Source organism: Lynx rufus, unplaced genomic scaffold, assembly GCF_022079265.1.
Source record: "Lynx rufus isolate CCGP_SWC_20201006 ecotype Redwood Valley unplaced genomic scaffold, mLynRuf1.p SCAF_9, whole genome shotgun sequence".
Lineage (NCBI taxonomy): Eukaryota > Metazoa > Chordata > Mammalia > Carnivora > Felidae > Lynx > Lynx rufus.
In genome coordinates this window covers 63,431,179-63,447,953 of record NW_025814897.1, presented here as the reverse complement: position 1 = coordinate 63,447,953, position 16,775 = coordinate 63,431,179, and the positions used below count along the sequence as shown (strand labels likewise).

The 16,775-nt window shown below is 48.3% G+C and overlaps 1 protein-coding gene across 1 annotated transcript; it reads right to left on the bottom strand.

The window, feature by feature from the left end:
- Positions 1 to 89: 89 nt before the first annotated feature.
- Positions 90 to 4,746, bottom strand: SMPD1 (sphingomyelin phosphodiesterase 1). Its single transcript, XM_047071652.1, has 6 exons — positions 4,270 to 4,746; positions 2,583 to 3,355; positions 1,871 to 2,042; positions 1,367 to 1,443; positions 1,017 to 1,162; positions 90 to 874 (listed from the first exon to the last, which is right to left on the bottom strand). Exons 1-6 carry the CDS (start codon positions 4,549 to 4,551, stop codon positions 465 to 467), a joined length of 1,860 nt encoding a protein of 619 aa, XP_046927608.1. The 5' UTR covers positions 4,552 to 4,746; the 3' UTR covers positions 90 to 464.
- Positions 4,747 to 16,775: the final 12,029 nt, after the last annotated feature.

The following is a 16,775-nucleotide window of genomic DNA, read 5'->3' as shown; positions in this document are numbered from 1 at the left end:
ACCCTGATCCCTCAGTTAGGATTATATTCCCAAAGCCCCCTTCCCCTGCCTCCTTGAAAAAAAGAAAGTGGGACACTTGCAGAGGGGTCTGGAGTCCAAGTCTCTTATCTTTATTTTAACGGCCTGACAACCAGGCAGCAGCAGTCCAGGGTTCCTGGCTAGCCAGCACAGGCCTGGGGTGAGAGCTCCTGTGTGGTCTGCTGCGGCAGGACCAACTTAGACCTTTGCTCCATAGTTATGAAAGGCAGCAGTCCCAGGGCAGCTGAGATGCTGGGCACAGAGCAGCCACCCTCTCTCCTGTATCTTGCCAAACCAGCTCCATGAAAGATGGTCCTGTTTCCCCGGTGTGCTTGGGGCTCAGGGATAGGGTTTTCCACCAGATGCTCTTCTTACCACAGCTGTCCTCTGGAGTTTTTGCAGCTTTCCTCACATTTGCACTTTCACAAATCCGGGCCATGGGGGTACTAGCAGAAAGATGGCCTTGGCTGCAGGCTCTGGACATCAGGGAGGCTTCCATCTGGCACCAGATGGCGACATAGAGCAGGGCTATCCGAGCGAGCTGAGAGCTGGGCGCACAGTGTAGTCAGGCGGCAGGGCATGCCACAGGGCTCTGAGGGGGGGTGGCCCTTATGGTAGAGAAACCAGAAGGTCTGGAAAAGTTGTGTGTCACCCCGCATGCGGTACACCAGATCATGCCAGGCGGCAGGCAGTGCATTGGGCAACCCGTAGGTTTCTCGAGCTCTATAGAGACGCTGCCAGTGTGGTATGGCTCCTGGCTCATTAGCCTGTGTCAGGTTCAGGATGTAGGTCTCATGATCTAGGACCACATGAGAGCTCCCCGGATAGTTGCCATCTATTTGGTAGACCCGGTAACCTGCAAGGAGGGAGGGCTGACTGGAAAGGGAAGGAACCAAGGCAACTCCAGGGAGAGGTCATATGTCCCGCCTGCCCCTTGCCAGCCATGGCCCCAACTCGGTTTCTGCTTCCTCTATCTCAACAACTCCCACATCACTCACCAGGATTAAGGCCGATGTAGGTGGTGGCACTGGGTGCCAGGAAGGCTACAGACAGTGGCCGGCTCAGGGTCTCCTCATCATAGAATACCTCAAACTCATCCACGTGGGTGTGGCCAAAGAACTGACCAGCCAAGGTGTTCTCATATCTGGCCAGAAGACACTAATTAGATTCAGAAGGTTTTAGGGACAGGGAAGAAATCTGGGGAGATGGGATGCTTTCTTTTTCCACACATTGAAGTAAGTAGCCTCTCTACCCCAAAGGGGCACCAGGAATGATAAAATACCCAAAGGAGTTTTCAAATGAACTTCAGACTCTTCATCTACCCCTCTTCTTCCCACTTCCCTCCTACCTGGCTACAATTCGATAATAATTCCAGCTCCAGCTTTTCAAGCAGTGCCCTGGGGGGATGTGGCCAATTATATGTACCTGCAGGGAGAGTTAAGGGAGGTTATCAGGGAGAATGCCCCTCTATTTGCTAGATGGAATGCTGCTTGATTCATCAATTGTTCAATAAGGCCAATTAGAACTTGAAATTTGGGGGGGGGGGGGGTAGGGGAGGGGAAGGAAGGTTATGAGGACAAGGAGGAGTCCAGGCAGCCCTGGCCAGGAGAGTTGGTACTCATCACTCTTACAACAGCTGTTACAGCTGGCCAGACACGGGAGTGAATGAGAGCTCCTAAGGGGGACCAGGAGCTGAACTCCTAGGGAATCCTATTGTTGGAACTCCAGAAAACCAGGCTTCTCTGCTCACAGATGCTCTGGCTCCAGATAGGAGTATGGTCATAAAGGGCCTGCTTCTCCCCGCCACCCCCATGGAGCACCTATCCACCATGTTCTCACCACTTTCCCTCACCTTGTCTCCTCGATCCTCAGCTGCCTGAAGCTCTCCTACCAGCCACTGGAGCTGTCCAGCAGGATCTGTGGAGTTGATCAAGAGCCAGAAGTTCTCACGGGAACAAAAATTCATATTGAGAGAGATGAGGCGGAGGCCAGGGCGTGGGGAAAGGGCATAGAACCCCCCAATTCTGAAACAAAGTGAACACAAACAGCACTCATTCATAATCCTGGTCCTGTGCTCACAGTCCTATACTAAGCATTTGGGTGGAGGGCAGAGGCATACGGGACATCATCCCTACCAAGGGGCTCACATTCCAGCAGAAAACCAAACAGCACCGATTATAGGGTCCATATGACTGGGCAAATTGCTCAGAAAGCTAAGGGCTCTAGGCCTCAGAGATAAAAGAGAACTATAATGGGAAGCAAGAGCCATTCAGAAGGAGTATGATCTGGACCTGGAAAGTTGGGATGTTAAAGTTGCAGGGGGAGGGGAGGTGTTTTAGAGGGCCAACATGAACAGACACAGACTAGCATGGAGATAGTATGCTGTCAATCCTGAGGGAGAGTGGCTGGACAGACATAAGGGCAGAGGTGGAGTATGGGGTCAGAGCCAGTGAAGAGAGCTGAGGACTCATGCTAGAAGAGTCACAGGTATGCCCAGGTCCCCTGCTCCCTTCACTATTATCCACTTTCTTTTCCCTTCCTGGGTTTCCATGGACCTCAACTACCTGAGGGTGTGAAGGGCTTCAGGAGGGAGCCAGGACTCCCATGCCTTGGCCATTGCCTCATAGAGCCAGCTGGAAGAGTGATTGCCCTCTATGAAGGGGGGAGGGAAGCCATTGACAGGTGTGCTCTCATGGTTGCCCACAGCAGGGTACACAGGCACTGGCCCCAAGAACTTCTTCACAAGGGCTGTGACAGTGGTCAGGGCCCGAAGCTGGTCCTGACGTGATTGGTGCCAGATATTGTGGGCGGGGATGTCTCCTGTCCAGTACACCATATCAAAGGGGCCGGCAGGGCCCAGCCCGCTCAACAGGCTCTCCAGGGTCCGCAGGGGCAGGTCACACTTGCTGTACTCGCCCCAGTATCCAGCACCTGGGCGGGAGGCAGGTGGCAGGCCAGAATCCTGGCGGCAACACAGTGGGTTCTCACAGTCAGGATCTGTGCCCTCCAGGTAGTCATGATCCCAGTGCAGGTCAGTGAGAAAGAGGATGCGGCTGACAGGGGCGCCTGGGGCCGGGGGCTTGGGTGGTTGTGGGGCCGGCTTTGGTACAGCTGGCAAAGAGATGTTCCAAGATGAGAAGACGTCCCAGTGCCCACAAGTGGAGCCCAGGAGCAGACCACAGGCCTCAGATGGGCTCAGCACTGAGCGTGTCCACACCTCCACCACATCATCTTCAAAGAGCTGGACAGTTGACTGGCACACAGTGGGCGGTGCTATCTTCAGCAGTTTGCACAGCTTGGTGGCTATGGAGCCCACCCACTCCACACCGGACTCCTTCTGTGGTGGGAAGAACCAGTGATGAGAGGTCAGAGACAGCACAGGGACCAGGCCAACCCCTGGCTACCACCATCTGTGCCTTCATATCCAAACTGGGGCCAAGCCAGACTCAATGCCACTGTGGTGAAGAGACCTCAGAGCACCCCCTGACTCCCACAGATATTGCCCTGTGACTCAGGCAGCACTAGGCCAGTACTTCCTCTTCAGCTCAGTAGGCAGTGGCATTTCAGGCCTTTTGCTTGCCTGGCTGGCTTCCTCAGTCACTGTCTGCAGAGTGCCTTGAAATTCGGGCTGGGCAATATAGCTGTCCAGAGTTTGGGGACACATACAAAGGCAGGTTCCCTGGGGAGACCTGCAAAACTCACCTACCAACCAGCATTCATCATCCCATCAGGGTCAGGGCAGCCCCATCTACTCCCACACCCTTGGATCTTTCTGAATTCAAGTCCCTTCTGAGCAGCTAGTACAGGCATGGTGCTCCGGATTAGCGATGCCAAATGTAAGGCACAGGGGGATTCAGAGTCAGATATACCAGGAAAGGAGTCCCAGCCTTGTTGCCAGCTATGTGCCCTCGGTGAAGTTACTTCACCTCTCCCAGATGCTCTTCATTTGGCAAATGGAGATACTGTAATGAAAACACCTCACAGACTTGACTTGACCTGTATAAAATGGCTAGCACAGTGCCCGGCATATAATTTGAGCTCTTTCCTTACTTCACAAGGTCACAATGGAGGTAGTGGTGGCGTGTAGACATGGGTGTCCCTAAAGGAGAGCAAATCCGGTAAAGGCTAGTATCCTCCAGCCTCTTCATCAGGGATGCTCTTCATGACCCCAGCCCCAGCCCATCCACTCCCCGCTCCCGCCCCCGCCAGCGCTCCCTTGGCTGCTCCGCTGCAGGCCCTTTAAGCGCTCACCTTCAGCCCAAAGTCGATAGCGGTGAACAAGCTTTTGCAAACTGGGCAGGTGAGGTTCCACCACCCAAAGGCGTCACGGAGCTGGGGCACTAAGCGACCGACGTGTTGGCTTTGGACGGGAAGAGGGTGGGCCCCGGCCGGGGCCCAGAGAACCAACGCCAGAATCAGAGGCAGGCCCATCCACAGAAGCCTCAGTCTGGGGGACCCTCGGGTCCGGTCCGATTCCTGCTCCGGGCCGGACCTGCGGTGGCCCTGGCCGGGAGATACTCCATGGCGGGGCATTGCCCGGCTTCCTAGACAGGGCTGGTTCACACCTCCGAGTCCCCCGGGTCTCGGCCCTGGCTAGCTCTCAAAGCGCGGGGCAAAACCAGGGACGGCCGACGAGCCCCCGGGGCAGTCGGCTGACTGCTCCGCGTCCAGCCGCAAGGCAGCTCCGCCCCTTCCTCTTCCTGGGTTCCCCAGCAGGAGATCTCCCCGGCAGCCGGGATCCGGGTCTGCGAGGGAGGCTGAGGGGGCGGAGCGTACCAGGACCCCGCCCATGCCCCGCCCCGGCTCTGACCGGACTGCGCGCGCAGCTGAGCGGAGGGAAGCTGTGTGCGCCCTAACCGCGGGAGGTCGCTGTCGTAGTCCTTGTACATGCTGTGGAGGCAATCAAATGTGGCTGGTGAAAGGCTCGCGGAGGCTCCTAGGCGCCTGCTCTCTTCAAACCTGGACTAAATTCCTGGAATAGCTGATTGCCAGGCCCACCTGGCACACTACTGGCCCACCACAGGAAAGGAAATCTGGGGAACAGCACGCCCTAATAGGGCAGGGATTCTCACACTGAGTGTGTTGCCTCTGCCCTGAGAGCGCCTCCCCTCCATCTCCCCTGTTCTGCCACAGGCACCAGGACCCTTGAGTCACCCTGAGAATCTTTGAGTCACATTTGATGCAGAGTTCCTGATGGAAAGGGCTCTGAACTCGTGGGGACACCCATACATTTACCTTACAGATGAGGAAACTGTGGCTCAGAGATGGTGAAGTGACTAAAAAGGAGTACAGATCATACAGCGAGGAGGACCAGGAACATGAACTAGAACTTGGGTGTCCCTTGCATCTATGATGGTGAAAGTAACATTTACTGAGCTCTATGCATGTTCCGGCATGGATCCAGACACTTTATAGTTACTATCTTCAATTGGAACAACCCTAAGAAGTAAGTATAATACTATTATTACTTCCATTTTGCAGATGGGGAAAATGAAGCATGGGGAAGTTAAGTGGCAGGACAGCAGTTAAAACCTGAGCTGTTTACCTCCTCGAGTGCTTCTCCAAGATCCACAGAGCTACCAAAGTCCTGTCAGTTCTTTCCTTTGAGAATTTCAAGTGACTTTTCCTGAGTTCATCAGGGCATCTTCTCAGAGTAATTGTAGTATAATAAGTATATTTGGTCTTTGTCTCGAATTCCTGTTCAGGGCACTGAGCTCCTAAAACCCTTTGAATTTCCTGGGTGATTGAGTGCTTTTGTTATTTATACTACCCCTTTTCAATCACACCTAAATTTATGCTAATGAGCCTGAAGATGGGGCTGGTGACTTAAAGACAAAGTGATTAGAGGGTGAGAAATTTCAGCTCCACCCTCAACCTACAGGGAAGGGAGGAGTGGAGATTGAGCTCTTTATCTCTTTGATAGTTTCCTGTTGGTGAATTTAAGGAGTTGCTAGTAGGGTGGCACACCTGGAGAGCACATGGCAGCTTCATGACATCCCCCCCCCCCCCCCCCCCCCCCCCGTGCCTTATCCTGTGGATTTCTTCCATTTGGCTATTTCTGCCTATACCCTTTATAATAAACTGGTAAATGTAAATAAGGTGTTTTCTGAGTTCTGTAAGCTGTTCCAGCAAAATATCAAACCTGAGGAGAGTGTCCTGGAACCCCAGAAGCTGGGCAATTCTGTGGGACTGAGTTCTTTAATTTGTGGGATCTGATGCTGCCTCTAGGTAGTGTCAGAATTGAATTGAATTGCTGTATAGCCAGTTGGTTTTGGAGAATTTGAGAGTTGTTAGGTATCACCAGAAGTGGTGTCAGAAGTAGGATATGCTGGGGTGCCTCGATGGCTCAGTCGGTTAAGCATCAGACTTCGGCTCAGGTCATGATCTCACGGTTCATGGGTTTGAGCCCTGTGCTGACAGCTCCAAGCCTGGAGGCTACTTCAGATTCTGTGTCTCCCTTTCTCTCTTTGCCCCTTCCCTGCTTGTGCTCTCTCTCTCTCTCCCTCTCTCAAAAATACATAAATAAACACTTAAAAAAGGATTTGCTAAAATAATAATAATAATAAATAAAATAAAATAAAGAAAGAAGTAGGATTTACTGGCCTGGCCCTAGCTTATGAAAACATGTGTTTTGGGAAAAGAGAGAATGAAAGGGTGGAGGAGAAGAGAAGGAACCTTTGATTCCTGGGTGGCAATGTTCACATAGTCACCCATAGTATCAAACAGCAATTGTGCTATAATCAATTACTAAAGGTAAAATTTACCAATGGAGTTTAGAGATGGATCTAACTCCTGGGAAATTGATTCACTGGATGCTTAAGGAAATGGAAACTAATAAAAAAGCAAACTATATAATCTCTCTTTCTCTCTTTATTTATTTTTGAGAGAGAGAGAGAGAGAGCACTCACAAGCGGAGTAGGGGCAGAGAGAGAGGGGAACAGAGGAACCAAAGTGGTCTTGGCACTGACAGCAGAGGGCCCAATGTAAGGCTTGAACTCACCAACTGCGAGATCATGACCTGAGCCGAAGTTTGATGCTTAACTGACTGAGCCACGCAGGTGCCCCCAAACTATATAATCTCTTGGTTGTTGTTATCTGTAATCGCTAAAATGAAAGAAAGGTAGAGGGCTGGGTGAGACCTTGATGCTGGACCAAGCTCAGATTTTGGTTAGTCTGGGTTTTGGCTTATGTCGGGACTATTGAGAGTACCTCTAAAACTCTGTCATAAGAAGATGGGCCACAAGGGAGAGGACAAAACCAAGAAACTACTGAAACCATGAGGTATCATGTGAGGGAGTTGTTTTATTTTGTAGATTAGTATCATCAACTTCCTGAAGAACCTTTACTGAAATGGATTGTGAGTGTGACTAATTTAGGGGCAGTATCTTTGTTTTTACATGCTTCAGCATGGAAGAGCATGTTTGGGTTGTTACTGGACCCATAGCTCACTATGGAAAAATCGCAGATGGCCATACAGAGACACAGAGGGTTATTCCTGAGGAAATGACCAGCCTGCTAGATTGGATAAAACCACTCCCATCCCCCACCCCCCACCCCCCACAAGTAACTTTCCTGCTGCAAAATCAGTCCAAGAAGCCTTATCAAATTTGGTGTCTAAGCTTCCCTTCATGGGTGTTACTGATGTTAATAAAAACATTAGATTAACAAGAGAATGGGGAGACAAAAAGGGGAGAGTCAAAGTTCATCTTGATGGACAGCAGGATGGACATATCTAGATGGTTATTAAGAAGAAGGTTTCAAGTAGCCCCATTTGTCCCATTTGTCCCATTTGTTAACTATTGTTGCTCTCAGTCTCTGTCCTTGCTATGTAAGAGGACATTGATGACCCTCAGAGCCCAAATTCTACCTGTTTTCCAAGATCTTATCCCATGAAGTCCTTTCCTTTGCTCACATCTTATTTCCTTAACAGTCTCTTTCTTGCTCACTCCCTTCTTGCTCATTTGCCCAATTCTCTTTCTTACAGTGTTCTCTTTCTTACAGTTCATATAGTTGGTTTTGGTGGCACCATTATCGATGCATATCACACACCCTTATCCTTCTGAGTAGGTGATCAAAAGCCCCTCTTCCCCTGACATGGATGACATTATTCTTCAGGAATTGAATTAGATTCTGAGACAAAGATGAACATGCAAGAGATTTCTTCAGGGACACCTGGGTGGCTCAGTCAGTTAAGTGTCTGATTTTGGCTCAGGTCATGATCTCATGGATTGTGAGTTCGAGTCCCACGTTGGGCTCTGTGCTGACAGCTCAGAGCCTGGAGCCTGCTTTGGATTCTGTGTCTCCCTCTTTCTATGCCCCTCCTCAACTCATGTGTGCGTATGCGTGTGCTCTCCTTGCTCTCTTTTTCTCTCTCAAAAATAAATAAACATTAAACAAAGTATAAAAAAAAGATTTTTTCAGAAGTGCTTTTGGAATCTATAGCTGTGGAAGGATGGGAAAGATAGTGGGATTGGGCAGAGGGACATGTTGAGCTTTGATGCTACCTCAGTAGAGACCTCAGCAGACCCAGTGGGAGTTCTGAAACTGGGATGACCCTTCAAAGTTGTCCTGAAATGGCATGAGGGGGCTTGCTTCATTTGGGGAAGTTCCTGTGGGTGCTGATAGCTGAGGGCTTTCTGTTGAGAGCAGGCCTAACAGATGGGAGAATAAGTCCTTCGTTCCTGGAGGGAGACCAGGTGGCAATGACAGTGTCTACCACAGTCCATCCACCTCGTGTGCCACTTGGATCCATTTCTTCATATAAGTTCTGGGAGCAGTTCCCCCAGCATTGTGGTGAGCCTCTCTCTTCATGGTGGAAACTTAGAAAAGGAAAGCTAGTAGGAAGAATTATGGTTACTGTAACTGATATCAGGATAGCAAGGAATACCCATCATTTTTCTTTTCTACCGCACATTCTAGATTTCCTTCCTCCTTAGCTAGCACCTCTGGTGATTTCAGTGGCTTTACCTGATGGTGTGATCCAGACTTTTACTCCTGAGGTGTGTGAGCATCTGGTATCCATGCCCTCCTCAAGCCATTGCTTCTGCATTTTTTTATTTTACCATCAAAAGAGAGGAGGAGAGTGTCAAGAGGCTCCCGAGTGGACAAGCTGATGCCAGACTATTTATCCTCCATCTCTTTTGTGTAGCAGCTGCCCTGCCTCCTCTATTCTTGTAATCAGGATCTACTCTGTGGCCAAGATGGTGATGCTTCTTCTTGCCCTTCACACAAGGAGCCAAAAGTTGCTGGGCAGCAGCCATACTCTCTCCCCTGTTGGACACATTTTCCCTTTGGGAATCAGGACCTCTAAACCTGTGGGGCCTAGCATTGTAGGGACAGGGAGCACAAATTCTCCAGGCAGATCATAGGAGTAATGGTAAGAAGCCAATTCCTGCTTCCTCCCTTGTTTTTGGACTCATGCGTTCTACCTGTTGGGCACACTGCATAATATGAAGGTTGCTATTTTAAAGTGGACACTGCATGCTGGAAGACAGCACACTGTCTTCTCTAGGTATCATTTTCAAGTTTATGCTTTAGCTGTGCCTTCACCAGCCCATTCCATCACTGTATCAGACTGGCAGTTTCTGGGTTGTGTGGTATGTAATGTGACCAGTGGGTTGCCTAATCACTTTATACCTCCTTTGGGCTCCTTGGGCTTTATACCCCTCCTGGGCTCACTTTATACCTCCTTTGCCAAAGACTGGGTCCTTGGTCTGATGTGATGGGATTCCATGCCTGTTGTTCAAACACTGTAAGCTCTTAGATGATGGTGATGGTTGACTCAGGAAAGGTAAAACCATGCCTGAAATATGTTATTTATTCCTGACAAAACAAACTGCTTCACCCTTTAGAGTAGAAGGAATCCAGTGTAGTCAACTTGCCACCAAGGGGCTAGTTGGTCTCTTCAAGGTATGGTGCCATCTTGGAGACTTGGCTTCTGTTTTTGCTGCTAGCAAGTTTGCTGCTAGCAGGTTAGACACTTGACATTTGGCAAAAACCTTTATCAGGTTTGGTAAGTGGGAGCCCACCCTATTGGGCGTATGGGAATGGGTTTCTAATGATTAATGCTGACGCCTAGCCTCTATTTTGGGAGGAGACTCCTATCATTTCTATTGCTGTCAGTGAGTCCACCAACTCAGCAGTAGTGTTTTCTGCCATCAGCCTTGGCCTATATAGTAGAGCCATTATGGAATGTCTTGGTGATGCTGGTAGCCCTCCTACCAAACATTCCTTATTACTTTGGCAAATTATGTATCCTGTGGAATATAGTTATTTCATGAGTTTTCCAACCTTATAAAGTCTATCCTTCTTGACACCCACTTTCTGAGCCTTTTTATCCTTCCTGTCAGTTACGGCATTTCTGCCTCACTTGGTGCAGGCTGTCACTTTCTCTGTGCTTTTAGTTGCAGATTAATTATTTTACACTTTTCATTACTCTTTTCTAGAGCATCCATGAGCTTAGCTATAATCACTCAACTTCCTTATTCTTTTTTTTTTAATTTTTAAAATGTTTATTTATTTTTGAGAGAGACATAGACAGAGTCGACCAGGGGAGGGGCAGAGAGACGGAGACACAGAATGGGAAGCAGGCTCCAGGCTCCAGGCTGTCATCCCAGAGCCCGATGTGGGGCTCAAACTCATGAACTGTGAGATCGTGACCTGAGCCAAAGTCAGACGCTTAACTGACTAAGCCATCCAGGTGCCCCTCAATTCCCTTATTCTTATAGTTACAGTTTCCCTCATGTTTCTCAAAAATCTGATTCACTGAACCAGCCAGTGCATTTCTTTGCACCAGGATACCATCCCAATTCACCAGGGACTCTCCAACTCCACCTAACCGATGCTGGGTCCCTGTCAGCTGGGTGGCGAGTGATCCTGCTTTAAAATCCCATGTTAGCATCTGCTTTCTTAGAGCATCCTGGCACCAGCTGCTGCAGGTTGGGTTATCCATAGCAGACCCTAAGATGGAGATGAACTTGCTGGAGGTTTCTTAGGGAGTACTCTCAGGATCACCTCCTGTGAAGGAAAGGAAGCAAGTAGGATTGGGCAGGGGGAGAGGATGAATGTTGAGTCAGTCTCTGCAGAGGCCTCAGCCAACCCTACAGTGGGTTCTGAAGCTGAGAAGACTTTTCAGATTGTTCCAAGCTGAATCAGGGGGACCGAGCCTTTGTTCCCTTCTAAATTAATTGGTCATAGGATGCTTCAGAAAGGGGGTATGACCTTGGGCAAGGTGGCTTTCCTAGGTGAGGGCTCCTGTATGGGCTCATCATTGAGGGCCATATTCCAGCAGCACCCCCAACATCTGGGGGGGCCAAGTCCTTCATTCCTGAAGGGGAACCTGGGTGACCCATAGCAGTGTCCACCACACTCCTATTCCCAGGGTCCACCTTAAGAAAGGACATAAATACAACTTGGATATCCTATGGCCTAAGAATCATTATGAGCAGAGTTCTGTGGGGCTAAGAGTGAGAGTGGTAAGGGCCACTTTATTCTTTATTTTCTCTGGATTTTAGAAACTCTGAAACCTATTTTGGAGGCTCCTAGGCTACTGGACAATGGGTAAAACTCAGGGAAGGGGAGAGGAGCCTGGTGTTAAAGATCTAAGGCTCACACAGCCCCTGCTTCCATAGCAAATTGGGTGCCAGGCTTGGAGAGTGATTGGCATGGGAATAATATGCCTGGTTGGGACAGAGAACTTCCTAGTTAATTTGGACTAATTGGATCAGGTACCACTAGGGTACCTGTGCTCTTTTGTGTCAGGAAACCTGTTCAAATTCTGTACAGGTAACCAGCCAACTCTCCAGCTGCCTTTAGAACTGCAGATTAAATCCATAATTGCCCCTCCTCCCTGGCAGCAGCCTAGAACTGATGGGAAGAGGTCCCCCTCTTGTGGATATTTTAGGGAGTACTAGAGAACTAGGAATTTATGGATTCGAGGGCATGGACCCTGAAGAAATGGAATCTTCTGACAGGCAATTGCAACAGTGTGTCCCAAACCCTCCATGGTAGGGACTGTGGCTGTGGGGATGGGCGTTAGATTCAGTCTCCTGGGTTAGAATCCTGGCTCTGTTGCTCACTCATTGTGTGACCTGGAAAAAACACATCACTTTCTGAGCTTTGATTTCTTCCTAGATGACATGGGGATAATAATGGTGCGTGGTGGTTGTGAGATTCAGTGAGATCCCACGGACTTAGAACAGTATGTAGTGTCGAGGAGGTGTTTAGTGTCTGATGCCATCCTGTTAAGCTACATCTTCAATCTGTACTATCATTGCTTTAATGAGGTCCAGCTCAGTGCTCCCGGCTACCCATGCCCCATTCATAGTATCCATTGCAGGGGAGAGGAACTTACTGTGGTGAGGTGAAGGCCAAAGGAAAGAATGTGGGAAGAGGCATCTAGGTGGCTCAGTAGGTTAAGCATCCGACTTCAGCTCAGGTCATGATCTTGTGGTTTGGGAGTTCGAGCCCCGTGTCAGGCTCTGTGATGTCAACTTGGAGCCTGGAGTCTGCTTCAGATTCTGTGTGTCTCTCTCTACCCCTTCCCTGCTTGTTCTCTGTCTCTCTCTCTCTCTCTCTCTCTGTCTCTGTCTCTCAAAAATAAGTAAACATTAAAAAAATGTTTTAAAGGAAAGAATGTGGGAAACTTTGAAAAATCCTTTCCCTCACTGCCCTCACTTCCACCTAATTACCCATGGAAGATGTAGGGAGCATTTACCTAACAGATGGTGACTTGGCTCCTTTTATTGCCAGGCAGTCATACATTTATTAGCTCAACACACGCACACACACACACACACACACACACACACACACACCCCACACACACTCATACTCTGTTTGTCTAAACAAAAACCTCACAGAATTCAGCCTCCCTAGAAAAGCCCTTTAGTCATCTACTGTTATTCATGCAACCTCTCTCCCCACCCGAATTCCTTATGAAAGGATTCTTTCAGTAACAACAATTCCCTTCAGAGGGGGGAGAGAGAAATTTTGCATCTAAGAGAAATATAATTTAGAAATTTCCCTATATTGTTATACTAGTAACTGAGCAATTCTAACCAGTCCAATAGGAGTTTCCATGGGGGACATGTGGGGAGTTGTGGGAGCAGAGAGGAGGCATGTCACCTGGATCTGAGGGCCTTAGTGCAGGTTCCCTAGGAAGTGAGTTACGTCTATGCTAGGACCAAAGAATGGAATGAGACTAATGTCCCTGCAGAGGGAACTGCAAGTGCAGTCCTGTGGCAAGGAAGGGCTGGCAGGTTTGGGAACTGAGGCAGAAGACAGTATGACCACAGGAGCCCTGGGAGGGAGTTGGAAGGTGTATGAGGCTGAGGCTGGAGACTGGCACTGGCCAGAGTAGGAGAATTACATTAGAGGTTAGTCTTAATCCCCAAAGGAATGAATGCATTTATTATTAATTAATTAATTAATTAATTATCCAGCCAGCCAGCCAGCTATTCAGGTGACACATACGCAGAAGTTTATTCTGCGCCAAGTATTGGGCCAGGGACGCTGAAACACAAAGATGACTGTGCCCCAGCACCTCCCACAGACAGCTCATGGTGGTGGGAAGACACAGACATGAAGCACAGACCTACGAGAAAGGGCTTCTGGAGGCAGCTTTCTTGGTACTGTAGAAGTCGAAGAAGTGGTTGATTCCCGCTAACTGCAGAGAAAAGGTTCATGGAGATGAGGACATTTTTTCCAGGAGGCCAGTCTTGAAATATGAGTTAGTATTTGCCTGGAGGACGAGATTGGGAAGAGGTTTCTCCTTCCTTTTCAATGCTTGAGATGTACTAACCATCTTTCAGAGCCTAAACAACAGGCTCCCAGATTTCTCAGGGCCTTTGCACCTATACTGTTCCTTCTACCTAAAAAGATCTTCCCGGGGCGCCTGGGTGGCGCAGTCGGTTAAGCGTCCGACTTCAGCCAGGTCACGATCTCGCGGTCCGTGAGTTCGAGCCCCGCGTCGGGCTCTGGGCTGATGGCTCAGAGCCTGGAGCCTGTTTCCGACTCTGTGTCTCCCTCTCTCTCTGCCCCTTCCCCGTTCATGCTCTGTCTCTCTCTGTCCCAAAAATAAATAAACGTTGAAAAAAAAAATTTTTTTTAAAGATCTTCCCTCTCCTTTCACTTAATTAACTGCAACTCATTCTTTTAAAAAATGTTTATTTATTTTGAGAGAGAGATAGAGAGCAAGCAGGGGAGAGGCAGAGAGAGAGGGAGACAGAGAATCTCATGCAGGCTCCACACTGCCAGCACAGACCCGGATGTGAGGCTTGAACTCATGAATCATGAGATCATGAACTGAGCTGAAATCAAGAGTCAGACGCTTAATGGCTGAGCCACCCAGGCACCCCTGCTACTCATTCCTTAGTTCAACTGTGACTTCCTTGAGGATGCTTTCCCTGATCTATTTTTTTCTTTTTCTTCCTCTTTCCCCTTTCCCTCTTTTCTCCTCCTCCTTCTCCCTTCCCCCTCCTCCTTGTCCTCTTTCTATCCTACCCCTCCTTCTCTTCCTCCTCCTCCTCCTCCTTCTTAATCCCCCACCATAGTTCTCATTGCAGTTATAACATTGCATTTGTTTATGTGCTTATTTAATTACTGCCTGCCTTCTCCAGTACATTGTAAGCTTCATGAGAGTCGGGACCATGTCTAGTCTTGCTCCCATTGTATCCCTAGTATTCACCACAATGTCTGCCAGTGCCTCCATAAGATTGGTTGCTTGAATAAATTGGAAGTGAGAGGATAAGCAAAGGGCCAAAAGCATGAAACACTATGCAAAAGAGGAAATTTCCAAAAGTTTAAATGAAGGCTAGTTGTGCAAGGAGATGCAGGGAGATAGGCACAGCCCATGTGTTGAAGAGTTGGTTGCAAATTTGGACAAGTGAGTATTAAAGGATTTTATTGGAGTTTGTCCCGAAGGCTATGGAGCTTCAGTGAGGAGAGCCAGAGAGATCAGCTGGTAAAGAGGGTGATAGGTGAGGTTAAAGATGATGAATTCTGAAGTGGGATTTAAGAGGGGTGTTTGGCAGGGAAATAGATAGAAGAGATACCTGGAAAGCAGCATCCACAGAACCTCCTGGATGCTGTGGGAACAGGGCTCTTGATGCCTTCCAAGTGGCCACCTCAGATCTGTACGTAAACAAATGAACACAGGGAGCACTTGAATTAAAGACACCAAGGTTTTTGTTATAGCTGATAGGCAGATGGACCACACATGTAAGAGTTGGGCTGGCACAAGAAAAGGGATGCAGCTTCCTCTGAGGTTAAAGGTAGGTGTAGGAGGAGGACAGAAAACAGAAGGATTGCAAAGTCCAGGTGATCTTTTAGGAATTGAGGTCACGTAAGCCATAATAACCTGCTTCCTCCCCCATCTGCCTAGTTCCTTGTCCATCAAGTTTTACCTTAGTCACTCTAGCACACACAGGGCACCCTCCCTATGCTTCACCCGCATCACACTCATCTAGCACCCAGCACTACACAATTACTCAGTGGTTTCCCCAGGAGATCACAAGTGATGGGGGGTAGGGGAGCAAGACCTTCAGTGTCTCCCATTTTATCCCCGCTCCCTGGCATGGTGCCTCGGGTATAGTAAAGGCTTACTGTTTATTTGTTCAAAGAGAAAGGAGAGGTTTTCTAGTATCTAATCTAATAATTTTATATACATACTCCCCTTTCCCTCAGTAAAACCTCATTCCCCCCAAAGAAATTTTTTCAACTGTGTTTCTTGGAAGTTTAGCTTCCTTGAGGGGAAGTTTGAAATAAAACTGTAACCTTTGCTTGAAATCAACTTGTGTAAGTTGCTTTAACAAAGCCCTTGCTTTGCTTTATGTGAGTAATAACACCCACACTTTTTTGTTACATCAGTGTGAGGACCACACCCTATGTGTTTCATTTTGAAAACCAGTTTTCTTAAAACCAGAAATGCAATATATTCACATGTTAAAAAAATTTTTTTTCAGGTACTTAAACGGTTTACTTTAACTAGAGAATGCTTCTTCCTACCCCAACTCACTGAGCCTTTCTTTTGGAGAGAAACATGGTTCCTTTTTTGTGTGTGTTTTTAGAATGTTTTTAGAATGTTTCTACTATAGAGTGTGTGTGTGTGTGTGTGTGTGTGTGTGTGTGTGTAATAGAATGTTGAATGGACTTCTGATGCCTCAATTAAAAAAAAATTTTTTTTTTTAATCTTTATTTTTGAGAGAGAGAGAGAGAGAGAGACAGAGTGCGAGTGGGGGAGGAACAGAGAGAGGGAGATGCAGAATCCCAAGCAGGCTTCAGGCTCCGAGCTGTCAGCACAGAGCCCGATGTGGGGGTCGAACTCACAAACTGTGAGATCATGACCTGAGCTGAAGTTGGATGCTTAACTGACTGAGCCATTCAGGCGCACCAGTGATGCCTCAATATTTTGACCAAAGCTCTAAGGTTAGACAATATACATACCCAAAGGATTACTTAAAAGTTGGCTGAACAGATCCTTTCACCCTCATCCTAACATCCACCTTTGGTCTACATAAAAGAAGTCTAAAAATTCTATGGCAGTTAAGCACAGGGGCAAGTGCTGTGATTCTTCTAAGTATGTGTATGTTTGTGTACATGTGTGGATGGCAGGAGGAGGCTGCTAAGGAAACCACTAAGAGTGATTGGTAATCTAGTATCTTTCTTGGGGAGAAAGGCTTGGGGAGTTGCAGAGGCAATCCCAATACAGCTACCACAGCCAAGTATGGTGAGAGAGTTCTTGGAAGAGCTTCACATGT

Bases quoted from the DNA above. Each gene is read 5' to 3' on its own strand.
- SMPD1 (XM_047071652.1), bottom strand. From the start codon at position 4,551: ATGCCCCGCCATGGAGTATCTCCCGGCCAGGGCCACCGCAGGTCCGGC. The intron at 3,356-4,269 runs GTGAGCGCTTAA...TTCCCACCACAG, and splicing joins CTATCGACTTTGGGCTGAAG to AAGGAGTCCGGTGTGGAGTG. The intron at 1,444-1,870 runs GTGAGGGAAAGT...CTCTCCCTGCAG, and splicing joins CTGAGGATCGAGGAGACAAG to GTACATATAATTGGCCACAT.